Source organism: Hippocampus bargibanti, linkage group LG06, assembly GCF_051943395.1.
Source record: "Hippocampus bargibanti isolate YZ-2025 linkage group LG06, ASM5194339v1, whole genome shotgun sequence".
Taxonomy (NCBI): Eukaryota; Metazoa; Chordata; class Actinopteri; order Syngnathiformes; family Syngnathidae; genus Hippocampus; species Hippocampus bargibanti.
The window spans coordinates 23,606,147-23,625,174 of NC_142739.1; the positions used below are offsets into that span (position 1 = coordinate 23,606,147).

The window sequence follows — 19,028 nt, forward strand, 5'->3', positions numbered from 1 at the left end:
TATGTTTATGAGTCAAAACTATCACTCGAATAAATAAGTGTCCACAATAGCGCATTGCTACAAGTGAATCAAATTTGACTTTTGATTCAAAGGGTGAAACACTGGAACAATGATGAAAACACATCTAAAACTTATTTGTTTGGTATAATAGTCACTAGTGATATCTATATTGCCAGTACCTCCGTCGCCTAGTCTGAAATGACTATGTCATATTCTTTACCCATAAAGTGCATTTACTGTCCACATAGGCCCATAATTTCTCCTGCGGAGTATATTGCACTACTCACTACAATACAAGGCCACCTGCATATACTTGACTGCTGTTGCCCTTGTTAAAAGGCAAAAAAAAAAGAAAGAAACTAAATAAGGCTCTACACCAGGGGTGCTCACAACGTCGATCGACCTGTCGATCTCCAAGTTACTACACTATACTCTGATACTTCATATGGTAATATGAATTACTGTATTTTTTATAGTTGAAAACTGTTTATTTTCTTACTCCCTAATATGTAATTGCTTAGTTAAAGTTCTAGATCAAATAATATATATAATATAAAATATATAAATAGCAAAGTCGAGTTGTTTTGAAAAAAAAAAACGACGTCAGCCTATCAGCCACCCTTCACTTGATTGACACACCAGACAACCAATCGTGACATCTCATTATTACATACACAGCGTGCTCAAACAACTCCCATGAGCGTTGCGAAGTTAACAAGCTAGTCGTTAGTTACATCCTGATTTTCGCTCATTTTTTTCTTTTTAAACTTAAGATAGGGTATAAAAATGAGTGGTGGCGCTGGACCAAGTAAGACGAAATACCGTATCCTTTTCATACGGAATGAGAGGGGAACTTTTTTTCACGATGACATTTTCAAAATGTGTAACGTCTACCAGTAATCAGATTTAACTGGGGTAATGGCAAAAAAATGTACGTAATGATGTTGTGTTGTGCAACATATGCGGTTCTAATTTATCATAAATTGCAAGAATCGTCAATATATTAGATCGTTTTGACTTGGTCATTTCAAAAGTAGCTCCCATGCTGAAAAAATGTGAGCACCCCTGCTCTTAACAGAAGCAAAGCGTTACTTCCATCAGACAGCACATATATAATCGTACTGTCAAAATGGGAATTTAGTGCCGTTACGTAACATGTTTGACTATTACATTGGAAAAATATCCATCAAAACATCACAACATGACGTGTTGTGTTTGTGGGAGAGGTAAAACTAACGTGAATACTGCTCTTGATGCTGATGATTGGTGAGAAGATCCTGAAATTTGTATTCCTCGTCAAGGAAAGGGAGACAAGAGTGGTTCCATGAAGCATAGAATCGACCGTGGTGGAGGCAGAAGTTGTTTTGGCATGTGGCATGAACATATAAATATTCCTGAATGTGCTTGGTGACAGCGAAAGATAATCACTTTTTTGCTTGTATCAATAATATCTGACTTGGACAGATTTAGTTAGCCCTTGAGCAGGATAGCTGTTTGGTTACTATTGTAAGGTGATAAACAATGAGTTGAAACTGCGTTTGTGTTGCTACGGGAAGTCTCTGGTTCAGTCAGTCACAGTGGCCACCGCTTGATTCGATCTTCCTCGCTGCAGGGCCCAACTCCACTTTGCACACCTTCTGGGCAAACTTCAGAGAGCACAGTGTCTCACCTACGTTGCGCTCCAGAGAAGACACCTTTGGAAAAGAAGGCAAAATCAGCGAAAGGACTGTCTTATAAATAAGAGCCCGACTTGACAAAACTCGAGTTCTCTGTCGAGGCCAATTTGTATGAAGTTAACATCAGAATCAGAATCATCTTTATTGCCAAGTATGTAGGACACACAAGGAATTTGTTTCCGGTAGAACACGCTGCACTAGTATCGTCGTCAAAAAAACTGCTAAGTGGCACTATACAGTTCCATTTTGGCTACTGTTGAAAGAGTTCAAAGAGTTAATGGCTTGGGGGAAGAAGCTGTTTAAATGTCTGCTGGATTTGGTGCGCATGGATCGGTAGCGCCTGCCTGAGGGGAGTAGCTGGAAAAGGTGGTGGGCAGGGTGCGGAGGGTCCAGTAGGATTTTCCGCGCCCTAGTTTGGATTCTTGCAGTGTGCAAGTCCTCGAGAGTGGCTAGGGCGGTGCCAATGATTTTTTCCGCCGTCCTAACTGTCCGTTGAAGTCGGATTTTGTGCATGTGCAAGATGGGATATTATGATGGGAAATTCTTAACTCACTCACTGCCAGACATTTGCAAAAATGTGTCCACTCCAGTGCCAGGATTTTTGTCATTTTAACTCAAATTCCAGGACCCTCAGAATCTTGAGTTTTTTAGGACTACGTAAACATTCAATTCAGCATAAGAAACCTTAGCCTCTCTTCTTTTATCACAATAAGAGTTAATTCCTAAAGTATATGGGTCTGCAATTATCTGAGCTTGAAATAGTGGCGGCTGTACAAATGTTAAATGCCTCGTGGGAGGGAAAAACATTGCCAGAGGTCTCACCAGCGCTTTATCAGCACAACCATAAAACCATATTGGTCGAGAACCAAAATGTTCGAAAACCGAGGTTTGTATATGCATACTGTAAAGTTATTCATGGACCTAACATGCTTGTTTTGGTAATCAAAGTCCAAGTCAGCTTTATTGTCAAATATGCAAATATGCATGACATACAGCACAGATGAAATTACTGTCCTCTCTGACCCAGCGTGAAAGGCACTTAGAATGACTTTGACAAACATAATAAACACAAAAACGCCAATTTGCCGGGTGAGATAGGAGCCGCTGTGTGTTACAAATAAAATAACAACACAAAGACGCAGAGAGTCATTCATTCTTCAGCACTCGCTGTACCCTCTTTGTGACATGAAGCAGTTCTAGATGAAATGATAATGGAGAAAATTGGAGAAAATCAATGTGAAATCCACACTGAGATGTGACATTCGAACTCGGGACATTTTGACAGTAGGGCAAATATGCTAATCACTATAACAGCCTTATTCCGCAACCAAAAAACATTTTTTGAAAAGTACCAAATCAGACGTCGTCCTACCTGCACCACCATGGCCGTCTTGCTGCCTTTACCCAGCGAGTCCTGCAACAAGTACGTAAGCCGAGAGTTCCTGAAAGGGATGTGCGTCTGTCGCGCTCTCAGGGCCTGGATGACGTCCCCGAGGGCCAACAGAGAGCGGTTTATATTCTGGGCCTCCTTCAGCCTCTCGCCCTCTGCGCCAGATTTCCATACCCTTTCCGATCCTGCCAGGTCAACCAGGTTCAACTTCCCTGAGGGGGGGGGGGGGGGAAAACGAAAATGTCAGCGATGCTGAAATTACCTTTGAAATGTCATTTGTACCTAATACGGAAAGAAAGGTCAAAGCATATGAGTTATTTTCACTTAGATGTTGAAATATTGATTGCTATTGGGCCTACCGGTAGTTTTGGAGCCGGTGGCGAGATCTGTGCCCTGAACGGTGATGCAGAGCAGAGCATGAGAGCGAGAGCTGTGCTCGTTCATTTGCGTACCGAATGTGATCCTGTTCCTGCGCGCCATGGCTAAAATCTGTAGACCGACAATATCGTTAAAGTCGAAATTTAACTAAATTCAGGCCCATCGAAAAAATGAGAAGAACGCAAACCATTTTTTCACCTTCTTTATATGCTGAAAGCTCTTAACGTCGATGACCCTGAGGCCCGGCACGTGTAGCTGTCCTGTTCCGTCAGGGTTCATTTTGATGTCCAGTTTCTCTCCATCTTTACTCAATAGATCTCTGAGGGTCAAAATAGCTCATTAACTGCCATTTTGGAATTTATTCGGCTATTGAAAAACATGACGTGGAGCGCCATTTCTGAATTTGTTTGGGTTGTTTGTTTTTCTTGCGGGCTGGGGTGCTGATAAAGCACTGGTCAGACCTCTGGTAATGTTTTCTTTTCCCTTCCACGAGGGGGCAGCATTTGCCTTTTGTACAGCCGCCCCCATTTCAAGCTCAGATAATTCCATATAACTATTTTTTTCTGATAAAAGAAGAGAGTCTGTTTTTTTACGCCGCATTTAATGTTTGTCTTCTTTTCCTTTCGACTTTTCCCTTTCGTGGTCGCCACAGCGAATCAGTGTCCTCCATCTTCAGAGATTTGATCCGCATGATTGTTTTGGCCAAACATTTACGTCGGATGCCCTTTCTGAGACAACCCTCTGTATTTATCTGGGCTTCGGACCGGCACAATAAGACACTGGCTTGTGTCCCTCTGTGGCTACAGAACAAGCAACTCTGTGAACTTATTAAAGACTACACCTAACACTCAAAAACGCTGCTAGCAGCTCATAGCTAATAGCATTCTTCTAGCAGATCATAGCTAGTAGCATTTTCAGTGCTGCTAGCAGCTCATAGCTAGTAGCATTTTCAGTGCTGCTAGCAGCTCATAGCTAGTAGCATTTTCAGCGCTGCTAGCAGCTCATAGCTAGCAGCATTTTTCAGCGCTAATAGCAGCTCATAGCTAGTAGCATTTTTCAGCGCTGCTAGCAGCTCATAGGTAATAGCATTCTTCAGCGCTTCGAGCAGCTCATAGATAGTAGCATTTTTCAGCACTGCTAGCAGCTCAGAGCTAGTAGCATTCTTCAGCGCTACTTGCAGCTCATAGCTAATCGTATTCTTCAACGTTGCTAGCAGCTCATAGCTAACAGCAGTCTCCAGCTTCACCATAGTGGCCCGAGAGCTGAGATTTTTCTTTGCTACTCTGCTAGTCTTCGCCAAAATGGAAGTTCAGTTCGCCCGATTTATCCAGCAAGCTTTGAAACCTAAACGCTTTGACTTTGTGACATGCAGATGCAGGTGCGCATTGACAGCCGCCCTCATTTCCAGCTCATGTAACTCCAGATCCATGTAATTTAGGAATTCTTTTGATGAAAGAAGATAGTCTAAGGCACAGGTGTCAAAGTCAAGGCCCGCGGGCCAAATCCGGCCCGCCACATCATTTTTTTCGCCCTGCGAAAGCAAATCAAACTTGTTAAATTCCATGACGATTGCTAAAATCTGAGCCAAAATTTCATATTTTTGGATGTCAACCACAATAAAAGTCATTATTCTTGACTTCAGATTTGAAAACGAGTTATTCATTAATTTGCTGTGTGCTTCATATGTAATATTTGAAGGGATTTAAACATTCTAATGGGTTCCCCAAATTCATAACGGCCCTCGAGAGGAAACCATAACTACAATGTGGCCCGCGGCAAAAAATGACTTTGACACCGCTGGTCTAAGGTTTCTTACGCTGCATTGAATGTTTTATGTAGTCCTAAAACTCAAATATTCTGTGGGTCCTGCAATTTGAGTGAAAATGACAAAAACCCTGGCACTGGAGTAGATACATTTTTGCACATCGTCTGGCAGTGAATGAAGTTAACTCGCATTCATAATTCCATCAGCATACTTAGACCCGAATCTGGCTGTACCTTAGCACCTCGTTGTAGATCTCCACAGAGCTAACAGTGACGCTATAAGACCACATGTCCTTCCGTTCTTCTATTTCACAAAAGAGATGTTTCAGAGCCCTTTGGTTGATACCAGGATTCTCCACACTGCCCTAAATTGCAAAACAAAGATCAATGATAGATTTGTCTCGATTATATAGAGTGAAAGGGCAAAAACCCACACAACTTCAATACCTCCATTGTGTATGTTTTCCCAGAACCGGTCTGTCCATATGCAAATATGCAAACATGGTAGCCATCGATGCAGGAGATCACAAGAGGCTCAATTTCTTGAAAGACCTGAAAGATTAAGAATACGAGATGGCGGCTGAGTAGCCAGCAGTCAACAAGTGCTCTCACAAGCCTTGTTTTATTTTTGTTGTTGTTTTGTGTGGTTTTTGTGTTTTCTTTTGTCACTTTAAGTTGTGTGGAATGGATGGATTGTTTTTCAGCATTTTTGGCCACGACATTCATCAAGGAGGAGACTCTGCTGAGTGGTTGCGCCTTTTCGGCAGCACGCAAATGCCAGCACTGTTTTTGATTTGGCAGGAATGTCAGTTCCATTTGACCGTCACCGCTGGACAGCTCCAGGGTGATTGTGCTTTTTTGTGCCTGTAATGGGCAGCATTTTTATTGCCCCGCTTTGTTCAGCGCAAAGGAAGAAAGCCTCGATGCGTATATGGAAGTGTTGCGGATTGGAATTGAAGCGGATTTACATGGGACAGGAGATGTGAGACAATCTATGGATGCTAGAGCTTGGTGTTTGCTTTCAACATTTAGCTTGTAGCAGACATGCACATTTCACCATGATGTCCCTGATCCACTGGTGAAAAGGATACTTTGCACCTCTCCTCTTTTATCTACAACTGTTTCATATGACAAAGAGCGTGCAGAAAGTTCGTAAGATTGAATGACTGTCTGTGGTCTTTTGTGTTGTGTCACATTATTTGGTATTTTGTTTTTTATTTGTTGTTTTGACTTCATGTTAGCGCTGCGAGAGTGACTGCCTTTACAGCAGCTCCTGTATTTTGTTTTTCTACTTCTTCCTTTCCTTTCCTCTTCCTTCCATAACTTTTGTACCGTGAAATGTAAATTTCTCCACTGCGAGACTAATAAAGGCTAATCCAATCCAATCCAAGATGGCAAAATGCTAATTATATTAACATTTGCAGATAATTCCTTAGTTTTATGTTTGTTGTGAATTTGGGGTACCTTTTCTTGGTCAGCCTGAGGATGGAAGACCTTGTCCAGCTCAAAGGTGCGACCTTTCCCTTTATTCAGCACGCTCAGAGAGGACTCATTGTCAGGGTCTGTGGTCACCACCACCGATTGGCCCTCGTCATGCTGGTCCTCTTTCAACACGGGCTTTACGCGACACAGCACACGGATGTTGCCTAGGCGACGGGATGTCAACAGAAGTTTTTAATAACTGCTGATAGATGACAATATTTGTCCCGGGGGTCTCGCAAAATAATTTCCCGTTGCCCAAGTGCTTACCTTTTTGTTCCACGAGCTGTTCATGCAACTTCCTGCGTAGTGCAACCTCCTTTCTGTATTTCTCCAGAAGGTCTTTATTGGCCTCGGACATCTCAGAAATTGCTACTGAAACCTGCCGAACGAAAATGATGATGACATCATTGTTTGTGTGTCGAGGACACGTCGTGATATTAACTCATTCATTGCCAGACGATGTGCAAAAATCTGTCCACGCCAGTGCCAGGGTTTTTGTCATTTTCACTCAAATTGCAGGACCCACAGAATATGGAGTTTTAGGACTACATAAACATTCAATGCAGTGTAAGAAACCTTAGACTCTCTTCTTTCATCAGAAATAAAGAGTTAATTCCTAAGTTATCTGGTGTTATCTGAGCTTGAAATTGGGGCGGCTGTAGAAAAGGCAAATGCTGCCTCCTCATGGGAGGGAAAAACCTTGCCAGAGGTCTGACCAGCACTTTATCGCCACCCCTTGCAAGGAAAAACAAAACCCGGACAAATTCGGGAATTGCACTCCACATCATGCTTTTCAATTACCGAATAAATTCGGGAATGGCAGTGAATGAGTTAAATTGACATAGCAACACATAAGGCTGAAATCCGATTGGATGAAAACAATTAAAACGTGTTTAATAGAAGCATTGCTGATAAGAGAAAAAGAAATGAAGTGAAGAGAATAGGCAGTTGTGAATACAGTAAAGTCTCGTTATATCGATATTCAAGTGAGTCAGAAAAAATATCGATATAACCGGGACTATCGATATATCCGACCCTGTTTGCATGTAATTTTCTCCGTGCGTGCATAGAAATAGTATCGATATAACCGGGACTATCGATATATCCGATATCGATATAACGAGACTTTACTGTAATTATATTTTCAAAGAATAAATCTGATTGAAATTGAATTTCGTCGTAAATAAGTCATGAGATGGTGCTCACCTGTTTCTTTGCCTCCGTTATCGCCGCACCATAAAACTCGGAGAAGTTACGAACTTGGCTCCGCAAGCTGGCGTAGTCAGTTTTCATGCAGCGCAGAGTTGGCGGGAGAGCAGTCAGACGCTTCTGTAAACCTGTCGGGGAAGAAAAAAAATTGTGTTTCAATACGACATCATAGTCTGATACGTCTGTGTAAGCTCTCAGTCGTACAGGAGTGGTCCATCGATGAAAAGGTTTCTTCAGCCGTCATCTGTACTTCTTTGAAGTTGTCAGACGTGTCACTTCTTATCCAAGAGGCTTTGTCAGCGAACTAAAATCTTTTGCTGGTAGTTTCGGCCCTATATATATATCCCTACTGTCCAGATGTGGCGGTGCCAGACTCTGCTATGATTGGTCCCTGCTCTCAGGTTGGGGGGAGCAGAGGACTACTCCCTGCGGCTACAATAATTACTTCTATTGTCCTGACCGATTACCTTATGGGGTCTACGACTGGCCTGATGGCTCCATTTGCTCTGGTATCACTTCATCAGCATAACTAAGCATATGTTGCCTAAGAAGTCTGTTGTACGAACGATCCAAATTGAACCTCACGCCACCATGGCGATTTAGTGAAGGGTTTTTCTGTTTTATGAAAATAGCTTCTTTTACTCCCGTTTCAAAGCATCTACTACTAGCAAACGATTTTAGTTCGCTGACGTAGCCTCTTGGATAAGAAGTGAAACGTCCGACACCTTCAAAGAAGTACAGATGACGGCTGAAGAAAACCTTTTCATCGATCATAGACTGTTAAATTTGTTCATGTCATATGACTGACCAAAAAACTGGTGCTGCAGATCCTGGAAGTGTTCTGCTGAGCAATTTGCAGCCGCCCGCACTGCCTCCTCCTTCCTTTCCTCCAAGTGTCCAATCTCTTTCAATAACTCTTCTCTCAGCTGTCCAATCTCCCTCTCATAAGATGCAATCTATGAAAAGATGAAAATATAAATTCAGTTAGGTTAAAGGTGAATTTGGCTAAATACCAAAAAATAAAAAATAAAACACTTTTTGTCTTATTTGATAAAACTGTCATAAATACATCCTAATTTATATTGCACTTTCACAACAGCTGCAGGTGGAACAAAGCACTTAACATAATAGTCAACACAAAGCAAAATAATAAACACAACAGGAACATAAAAACATGGACAGTTATGCTGATGGAGATGATGTATTGGCATTAATTTCCTCATTAACTCATGTGCAAAAATGTATCAACTCCTGTGCCAGGGTTTTTGTCATATTCACTCAAATTGCAGGACCCACAGAATACTTAAGTTTTAGGACGACATAAACACTTAATTGCAGTGTAAAAAAATCTTACAGTCTCTTCTTTGATCAGAAAAAAAGAGTTAATTCCTAAGTTATATGGGTCTGGAGTTATCTGAAACTGAAATGGGGGCGGATGTACAATTCCGGGAATGTTGCTCCACGTCATGCTTTTCAATTCCCGAATACATTCGGGAATGGCAGTGACTGAGTTAATAACCAAACATGAATGTAATATTGGTGTTTGTTATGACATAATTCCATGTATGCAGTAATTCAATACGTATTATTATAATTATTATTATTACTAGTAGTAGTAGTAGTAGTAGTAGTAGTGTCAGTCATAGTGGTAATATTTATTTATATATATTATTATTATTATTATTATTATTATTATTATTATTATTATTATTATTATGTAACATCTGCTCGATGGTCTGATAGCAAATCAACTTCACAGTGCAGATGTGCCAGGTTCGATTCCAGATCTGGCCTTCCCGTGTGGAATTTGCATGTTGTCTTCGTGCCAGTGTGGGCTTTCTCCGGGTAATCTGGTTTCCTCCAACATTCCAAAAACTTGAATGGCAGGCTGATTGGACATGCCAATTTAAGTATATGTACCTAATTAAGTGTCCGAGATGTACCTCATTATAATACCCCGTTATTATTGATTTTATTTGATGGAATATCATTTATTTTGTTTTATGATACTACTGTATATGATAGATTTGTTGGGTTTTTTTTGTGGGGGGGGGGCAATACAGGATTGAAGATATGCACCTTGTGCTGCAGATTGCAGCTGTATTCATCCGACTTTCGGATTTGCTCCTCCAGTTGTTTGCAACGCTCGTTTTGGTTGGACAATTTCTCGGACAGTAACTCATTCCTCTGCCTGGATTTGGTCAGTTGCTTCATGGTGGCTGGAGACTCCACCTCAACAGTTTGGGTGATGTACTGGGAGAAATATTAAGGTGTAATTGCCAAATATTCATGTTAAATATTTCCACATCACAAAGCTACAAAGCAGTTCCGTCTGTACCTTAACCACAGGCTCCTTGCTCCTCTCTCTATCCAACTCCAACTGAAGCTCCCTCACTCTGTCTTCTCGTCTTCTTAGCTCCTCCCCTCTCCTCCACTCGCTCTGCTCACTTTGTTGCTCCAGTTGCGACAGCCGTTCAGCACGTTGCTGCAGGGAGATCTCCAGCTGTTGCACCCGGCTTCGAAGATTCTCATTTTCCTAATAAAAACAATAAGAATCCTCAAGAAATTTTCCAAGGGAATAAACGGGAGCAATGGCGCGTCTCACCTTGATGAGCATGGTGCTAGATTGTGGGGGGATGGTGGTCAGCTGTTGCAGGAGGCCTTGGGTGACAGTCAGGCTTTGCTTGAGAGTCTCGTTCTCCGCCGAAAGACACAATACGCGTTTTTCTGAATCGGTGGCGCCCTGATGAAAACAAAGCACAGTTGATAAAAGTATTGGGACAACTGTCATTTTTATCTCGAGCACAGGAGTCAAAGTCGAGGCTCAGGGGCCAAATCTGGCCCGCCACATCATTTTATTCGTCCCGTGGCAAAAAAACGATTTTGACACCCTTAATGCCCGCCACATTCATCCATTTATTTATTTATTTATTTATTTATTTATTTATTTATTTATTTATTTTTACATGTGATTTGTATTGTAACAAATAATAATAATAATAATAATAATTGTCAGATTATTTTTATCGTTCGCCCTCGGTTCATTGCTTCGACGGGTGTTGATGGAGATCGATGGTTAAATCATCAGGGAGCCAGGTCTTGAACAGAAAGTTGATTTAATTTGGGAGAGCGCGGGGCATCACGGTGTCGGCCGCGGAGGGAGCATGGAGAGAGAGAGAGCGAGACGAACGGACTGCAGGAGTATTTATGCGGTGCATAGTAATGACACGACAGGATGTGACGTAATGAAAATGCGACATCATGTAAAGGAAGGCAGGATATGACGTATGAGGAGGTTCAAAATGTAAACAAAGATTACGGAGCGATGTTTAGAGATGTTTGTATGGCGAATTACCCCAACAATAATAATAATAATAATAATAATATAATAATAATAATAATAATAATAATAATAATAATAATAATAATACATTTCATTTTATTCACTTTACAGTCACAGGATCAGTTTTTCTGTGGGTGAACAGCGGCTAGCTCGCTAATAGATAACTAATAGCTAGCTAGCGAGCTTATAGATAGCAAATATATAGCTAGCTAGCTGGTTACACAGAATGTACATTAGAAAAAAATCTCATAATCATAATATGATTTTTCAGATAGATCTAGACAAATGTTTACAGTAGATATATACTATATAAATAAGAGTTGCTATCCGTTTTTTTATTATTATTTCCTATGACTGCACTCGAAAAGACTAGCTAGCTAGCTAGCTAATAGAGAGCAAATAGATAGCTAGCTACATAACATTGACCTCATGTGTTGATTGAGAGTATATTATAGAACAGAGGTGTCAAAGTTTTTTTTGCCACAGGCCACATTGTAGTTATGGTTACCTCGCAGTGGCCGTTATGAATTTGCGGAAGGCAATAAAATGTTTCATCCTCTCCATAGAAAACACAACAAATTAATGATTGCAGTCAGGAATAATGATTGGTATTGTGGTTTACATACAAGAATTTGAAATTTGGGTTCGGACTTTAACAAGCATCATGGCACTTGACATGTTTGATTTGCTATCGCGGGCTGAATAAAATGATAAGGCGGGCCAGATTTGGCCCCTGAGCCTTAATTTTGACAACTGTAATCTAGCGAATGCGAAAATGGAACACAATGGCACAAAATGTACATTCGAAAAAAAAATCTCATAATCATATGATTTTTCAGATAGATCTAGACAAATGTTTACAGTAGATATATACTATATAAATTAGAGTTGCTAGTTCTGTTTTTTAAAAATTATTATTTCCTATGACTGCACTCGAAAAGACTTACAGTGGCAGTTTTGAGCCTGCACAGTTCCTCCTCACGTTCTTCAATTCCACTTTTAAGTTCATCGATCTGTGCAAGAAAATTTGATTGATTGATTTGTATTTATTTTTTTCTTTCTTAGACACACCTAGATCTTATGTTACTGTTGTATCTCTACCTGCTGCTGAAAAGCCATTATACGCGAGTGTCGGTCTCGATCCTTCTGTTCAAGCTGTGAGCGCAGAAGACGCAGCTCTCCTCTGAGCTTGCTGCGTTCCCCTTGGAGGCCGTACAGAGACTCCACCAGGCTGTGGACTCCCGCTTGAGCTCCAGCGTCACTGCTGCTCCGGCCTGAAAGTACACAATTGGTCTATTGAATAGCAGCGGAAATAGCCCTGATTATATTCTGTCACATTTTACCCATAGTTTGACTTGAACACACATGGAATATTCATGAACATTCAACATGCACTTAAAGCCTTTTCGCACACCAGCAATTAGTGAGTCAGTGATGCTAACATTATTGCTGCTGCTATCTTTGGACTCTCCAGGGTAGTCAAGCTCCTCACATGTAGCCTCACTCAAGCTCAAAAGCAAAAACAAACGTATCCATAAACATCTTAAAAAGAGTAGAAGAAGAATGAGAAGGATCTTAATAACCACACCATCAAAAGTTGCCAGACAGGCTCCGTCAATTCTTATTTACAGTCAGGTTTAGCTAACGTTATTATTTGTATCCGTTCCTGGTAAATATAAATACAGTAATGGGTATGTGGAACTGTCGTGGCTTGGAATTGAAGCGGATTTTCGTGGGACAGGAGATGTGAGACAATTTCTTTTCGTCAATGGATGCTACAGCTTTGTGCCCATTCCACCATGACATCCTTAATTTCACTGGTGAAAAGGATGCTTTGATATCCTCTTTCATCTAAAACTGCTTCATGTCACAAAGAGGGTGCAGAAAGTGCAAAACATTGAAAATTCTCCATGTCTTTTGTGGTGTGTCACATTATTATTATTTTATTTAACTTAACGGTGGCACGGCGAGAGTGGCTGCCTTTACAGCAGCTCCTGTATTTTGTTTTTGCTGCTGTAAAATGTAAATTTCCCCACTGTGAGAAAACTAATTAATCTAATCAACAGAAACAGACATTTGAATCCAGAATGTATTTTTGTTTGAAGGCACCTGCACATTTTCTAAGTCCTTGCATGTTGGGTTACGGGCATCACAAAGCAAACAGCTTTACAACACCAGGACACCAGCTGCTATTTTTAGTCCGATACGAGTACACGTGCCAACTTGCACGCGCCAGACTTTTAAATGTGCGTGCAGGGCAAAAATCAACCAAAAAACACTCAGATATGATTCATAATAAACCACTTGCGCCATTACCTGAGAATCTAAACAAGGAATATGGAATCCTTATCTTGTGACCTACAAGCATTACTATTCATGAGAAGGCCATCACACACTTTCGTCTCAGTGGTGCTATCATACAGAATCATATAGTACTCCAAACACGTGAACGGCCATTGAGTTTAGAATTAATGTTAAGCAGATTCCTTACTTACAGACAGTGTATTGTCGGTGTTCAAATACCTGACATGTTTCGGCGACTACTTCCGCCTTCGTCAGAGTGTCACGGATGTTGCTGTGACGCGCCATTTTCAGCTGGTGTTGCTATGAGGGCGTGACCTACCTGTCAGAACTGACAGGCAAGCCACGCCCCCCGCTGTCCGCTCGTCCCTCCAGGATGCTGCTCCAGGTAGTAGAGAGCATGAAACCTACACATACTGACCAATATCTCCTTTGGACATCTGAACACCCCACCATTCACAAGTTGTCAGTCGTCAGAACATTACATGAACGCACCACAATAATCACGGACCCGGAAGACAAAACACAGGAGGAAAAACATATACAACACGCACTGAAAAAATGCCAATATCCCCAGTGGGCAATAACTAAAGGGGCAGAGCAGGTCAAAAACAAAAACAACACAAGACAGGGAAGAAAGAAAAAGCAAACAAACAAACAAGAACACAGAGCAATGATAACACTACCGTACATAAGAGGAATCACAGAACGCATACAAAGGGCACTGAGGAAACACAACATAAACACACCGGTCAAACCACACACAACTCTCCGTCAAATCTTGGTACACCCAAAGGACAAAATACTCCCGGAAAACAAATGTAACTCAATATATGAAATCCCATGCAAGTCATGCAATAAATCATACATCGGGGAGACAGGAAGGAGTTTCAATACAAGAAAGAAAGAGCACAAGAACGAGTGCGAGAAGGAGACGGCAACAATCCAAACAAGAGCAATAAAAGAACAAGCACAACAGGAGCACCATAAATCAGCCATCACGGACCACTGCAAAAGAGAGAACCACATCATGGACTGGGAGAAGGCCAGAGTCATCCGCACCGAAGACAAAAAACATCAGCGCTGGATCAGGGAGGCCATTGAAATCCGAAAGCGAGGACCAAGGACCATCAACAGGGATGAGGGAGCTTACATGCTCTCTACTACCTGGAGCAGCATCCTGGAGGGACGAGCGGACAGCGGGGGGCGTGGCTTGCCTGTCAGTTCTGACAGGTAGGTCACGCCCTCATAGCAACACCAGCTGAAAATGGCGCGTCACAGCAACATCCGTGACACTCTGACGAAGGCGGAAGTAGTCGCCGAAACATGTCAGGTATTTGAACACCGACAATACACTGTCTGTAAGTAAGGAATCTGCTTAACATTAGTTATCAAGTAGACAGGATGAATTTAGTACAAACGAGTTTAGAATTAGTTATGCCTTTCTGCACCAAGGTGAAACTGCCATCTGCTCCATGCTGATATGCACTCACAGACAGGCAACTGTCTCGTCTCTGTTCCATCACGAATCACTCAAAAAACACTATGTTCCCATTCTCATCAAATGGGACTAAAATACTATTGTTGAAAAATCAATTAAAGGACAACCGACGTCTCCGGACAAGTTGTGTCCATAATTTGTAAAATGGCTTGAATATTCAGGAAGTCTTGTTTTTGAGTTGGTGACGAGTCCGTACGTGACGTCACTAAAGGACCGCCCTTGACCGTAAAAAAGACGCATTGTAGCGGTCCTTCCATCACGTCAATGTATTTTGCTGTACTTGTTTGGTCTGGGGACCTCTTGTTGCACCCAAAAGCCACCAGAAGGCCAGAATTTTACCAGTTAGCTTATTGGTTAGAAAGCTCAGCAACTAATTTCCAGCTAGTCAGTTAGCTGGTTAGTCGTTAACTAGCCAATGTGTTTCTCGGTCCATTAGATGTTAAGATTAGCAGAGAGCTACGATTATTTTTTTTGGTTGAACCACAGGTGTCAAAGTCAATGCTCGGGGTCAAATTTGGCCCACCATATCATTCTATTCAACCCACGAAAGCAAATCATACTCTGGAAATTCCATGTTGCTTGCTCAAATCTGAACCAAAATGTAAAATTGTCCCATGTCAACTACAATAACAGTCTTCATTCTTTGTAATGTTTCTGAACATTTGCTCAGCTACCGTGTCACATATATCGTAAGAGTCACCTGGAAAAAGGTGATGGAAACTAATTGAAATGTATACATACACAGAAACATATTAGCTATCTAGCTAGCTAGAGAGCTAGCTATTAGCAATATAGCTAGCTAGCTATTAGCAATATAGCTATCTAGCTAGCTATTTGAGCCAGGAAACATATGCGCGATCTAGTTAGCTATCTATTTATTAACTATCGAGCATTCTATTATCTAGCTAGCTAGCTTTCTATCTTTTTGAGTTACTTCCGGATTGAGTGAACGCTAGCGCGTGTGGCTGCCACTGCTCACCCACAGAAAAACGTATCTCCTGTGTCTGTAAAGTGACCTTGAGTGTTTTAAAAGGCGCTTTGAAAGTAAATGTATTATTATTATTATTATTATTATTATTATTATTATTATTATTTCTCCACTGTGAGACTAATAAAGGCAAATCCAATCCAATTATTATTATTATTATTATTATTATTATTATTATTTCTCCACTGTGAGACTAATAAAGGCAAATCCAATCCAATTATTATTATTATTATTATTATTATTATTATTATTATTATTATTATAGATGTAAAGATGACCCCAAAAGTGAATGTCTCCATATAGAAACTTAAATGTCCAATAATGCGCCATCCATCGTCTTCCCCCATCCATCGTCTTCCCTCCCTCCATTTTATACACTTGACCTTTTCTCTCACCGTCACTTTGTGGGCTGAGCTGCTGACTGACCGCTTCCTCCAGGTTACAAATAATACTCTTCTTGTCCTTGAGGCGCTGACGGTAGGAAGCCCGTAATGCTTTCATCTGTTGGCGGTGATGAACACGATGCCTCCTGAGTTGAACGCGGTACTGCTCAGCTTGCTGCTGCAACTGCTGGAAGTGCGAGTACTGCTCCAGGAAGCTCAGCAGGTGGGACATGACGGCCATTAAGGGGGATTCTCCTAACTGAACACAAGTTTATTTATTGCACTTTTTTTGGGTGCAAAAAGTATTCATTTGTGTCAAGATATTACCTTTCCTGCTGTCTCTAGTTGCGCCTGTGAGTTCCTTGTTTTGTCAGACTCCTGTTTAAAGGATAAAAATGCCGCCAGAGGGGTGCAAGCTGGGATGTCGAAGCCATCTTTCTCATCTTCATCTTCATTCAGGGATGCATCATCACTGTCACTACTACTGCCTGGATGGCCACATTAATCACAATCACAGACACAGAGAGTTATATATAATAATAATAACAATTTATAATAATTTACTATCTACCTATCTGGCTGGCTAGCTGGCTATCATGCTAGCCATCTAGTAGCTATCTAGCTCGCTATCTCTTATCTCTATTAACTGCTAGCCAGCATTCTATCTATTTGAGTTATTCCGAGTTGAGTGAACGCTGGCGCATATGGCTGCCGCTGCTCACCCACAGAAAAAAACGCATCCTGTGACTGTAAAGTGACCTTGGGAGTTTTGAAAGGTGCTTATAAATCACATGTATTATTATTATTATTATTATTAAAAATACATGTATCCATATAAATATACATTTATAAATTATACATTTCAGTCTTCTGACATTTCTATTATGCAGAGAAAACTTTGTTTCTTTGTTTGTAATTTCACACCCCCAACCCATTTCAATTTTGCTACTGTAGATTGCAAATTTCCCCATTGTGGGGATTTTAAAGGCTTTCTTATTCTGATTTTAAATAAGAATACATTTTATTTAGAAGCACCTTTCAAAGCTCTCAGGGACACTTTACAAACACAAACAGTGACATCAATAAAACCACGGATAAAATCATAAATAATAACAAGAGATAAAACTAGACAGAGAATGTGATTTTAAATAGGTTAGCATCGTGAATTAGCATCGTATTATATTCATCTCCATTGTTTATTTTTGAACACTTACTTGAGTCACTGAACCCAGCACAGGCCTTCTTTTTCATTTTGGGGGTGTGGCCATTATTCTCTCTTCTCCCTGTTTCCATGGAAACAGGTCTAGGCTCCTGAGGACGGACAGATAAATGAGGGTCAGGTGGTAATGATCATAATATTTACACATTGCAGTCAGAGTTGTATGGAATTATTGTTTTTATCTAAGAATTAGACACCATTTTGACTGTCACGTTTCTGCTATGAGTCCTCTCGCAAAAATGTTATTTGATGATGGCATGGCTGAGTATGATTTGACGTACATCTGTGGAGGCTCCACATGATGCCTCCAATGCTTCCTCTTCCTCCTCCTTCTTGAAAACACTGTAGAAGATGTAGATTAAAAGGGAGTAGAAGGCATACATCTCCACACGCTGCAACAGTTCCTGTGAATTGAAGTCATGCAGCAGAAGACATTTCTAGCTACGGTAAAAAAAAATTTAACAGTGACCACATTCCATCACGCAGAGCACTCCATCTTGTTTACCTTAATAGATAGTGTCTTCTCCTCTGTGGCAACAATTCAACATTCTGTCATTTGTATTCCCTTTTTTCACACTTTATCGATGACACATCTTCGCCATGCAGATCCTTTCCGAATGCCAGCAACAGCATCCCAGTGTTGAGCGGTCCATCTGATTGTTTTCTCCTCCCCTTTCTCCTCCTCTTCTGCGCTCTTGGCCCATTTACAGGCTGCAGCTGCAGCAAGCATGCTGAGTGCAGCGCCTCAGACAGCTGCGGTGGAGGCTGGAGGGCTGATTTTTCAAGGCTTCATTTTATTTATATATTTTTTACTTTTGGGGAGCAAGTTTGCAATGATTATAATGGGATGCTGTTCCGTAGGGTTGTGCAAAATTACAAGGAGGCACGATACAGTTAGATTTCAGTTAGGGAGCAGAGAGTTAATCGCAACGGGAGAAGAAGCTGTTTAAAGGACAACCGACTTCTCTGGACAAGTTGTGTCCATAATTTGTAAAATGGCTTCAAATGACTTCTACTGAGCGTATTTTACAAAGATTCCACCGCATATAGCTATATTTTACGTTTTAAGACTCGCTCTGAATATTCAGGAAGTCTTGTTTTTGAGTTGGTGAAGAGTCCGTACGTGATGTCACTGAAGGAACGCCCCTGACCGAAAAAAAGGACACATTGTAGCAGTCCTTCTATCACGTCAATGCATTTTGCTGTGCTTGTTTGGTCTGAAAACGTCATGTTGCACCAAAAAGAGGCAGAAGAGGGCGACCAAGCTCCATATAAGGAATTTATCAGCCTGTGGGAACGGGCTGATTAATTCCTCACAGGGGCTCGGTCACCATTTTCTGTTTTTCTTGTAAAGTGTCCTTGGGTGTTCAGAAAGGCACCTGTAAATTAAATTT

At 41.1% G+C, this 19,028-nt stretch overlaps 1 protein-coding gene across 1 annotated transcript; it reads right to left on the reverse strand.

Annotated features, from left to right (window-relative positions):
- Positions 1–85: 85 nt before the first annotated feature.
- Positions 86–18,485, reverse strand: LOC148896861 (kinesin-like protein KIFC3). The gene is made up of 20 exons (XM_088999652.1): positions 18,140–18,485; positions 17,916–18,038; positions 17,630–17,726; positions 16,743–16,903; positions 16,428–16,674; positions 12,344–12,516; positions 12,190–12,255; positions 10,505–10,642; positions 10,238–10,435; positions 9,979–10,152; positions 8,708–8,855; positions 7,897–8,027; positions 6,958–7,069; positions 6,673–6,854; positions 5,656–5,760; positions 5,443–5,573; positions 3,643–3,763; positions 3,426–3,555; positions 3,049–3,278; positions 86–1,694 (listed from the first exon to the last, which is right to left on the reverse strand). Exons 2-20 carry the CDS (start codon positions 18,015–18,017, stop codon positions 1,569–1,571), a joined length of 2,772 nt encoding a protein of 923 aa, XP_088855778.1. The 5' UTR covers positions 18,018–18,038; positions 18,140–18,485; the 3' UTR covers positions 86–1,568.
- Between the last annotated feature and the right edge of the window lie 543 nt (positions 18,486–19,028).

What these genes read in the sequence shown, in the direction of transcription:
- LOC148896861 (XM_088999652.1), bottom strand. Translation starts at nt 18,017, where the DNA reads ATGTATGCCTTCTACTCCCTTTTAATCTACATCTTCTACAGTGTTTTC. An exon ending in TCTGCAGCACCAGTTTTTTG is followed by an intron (nt 8,028 to 8,707) that starts GTCAGTCATATG and finishes CTTCCCCGACAG; the next exon opens with GTTTACAGAAGCGTCTGACT. An exon ending in CACCGGCTCCAAAACTACCG is followed by an intron (nt 3,279 to 3,425) that starts GTAGGCCCAATA and finishes CCCCCCCCTCAG; the next exon opens with GGAAGTTGAACCTGGTTGAC.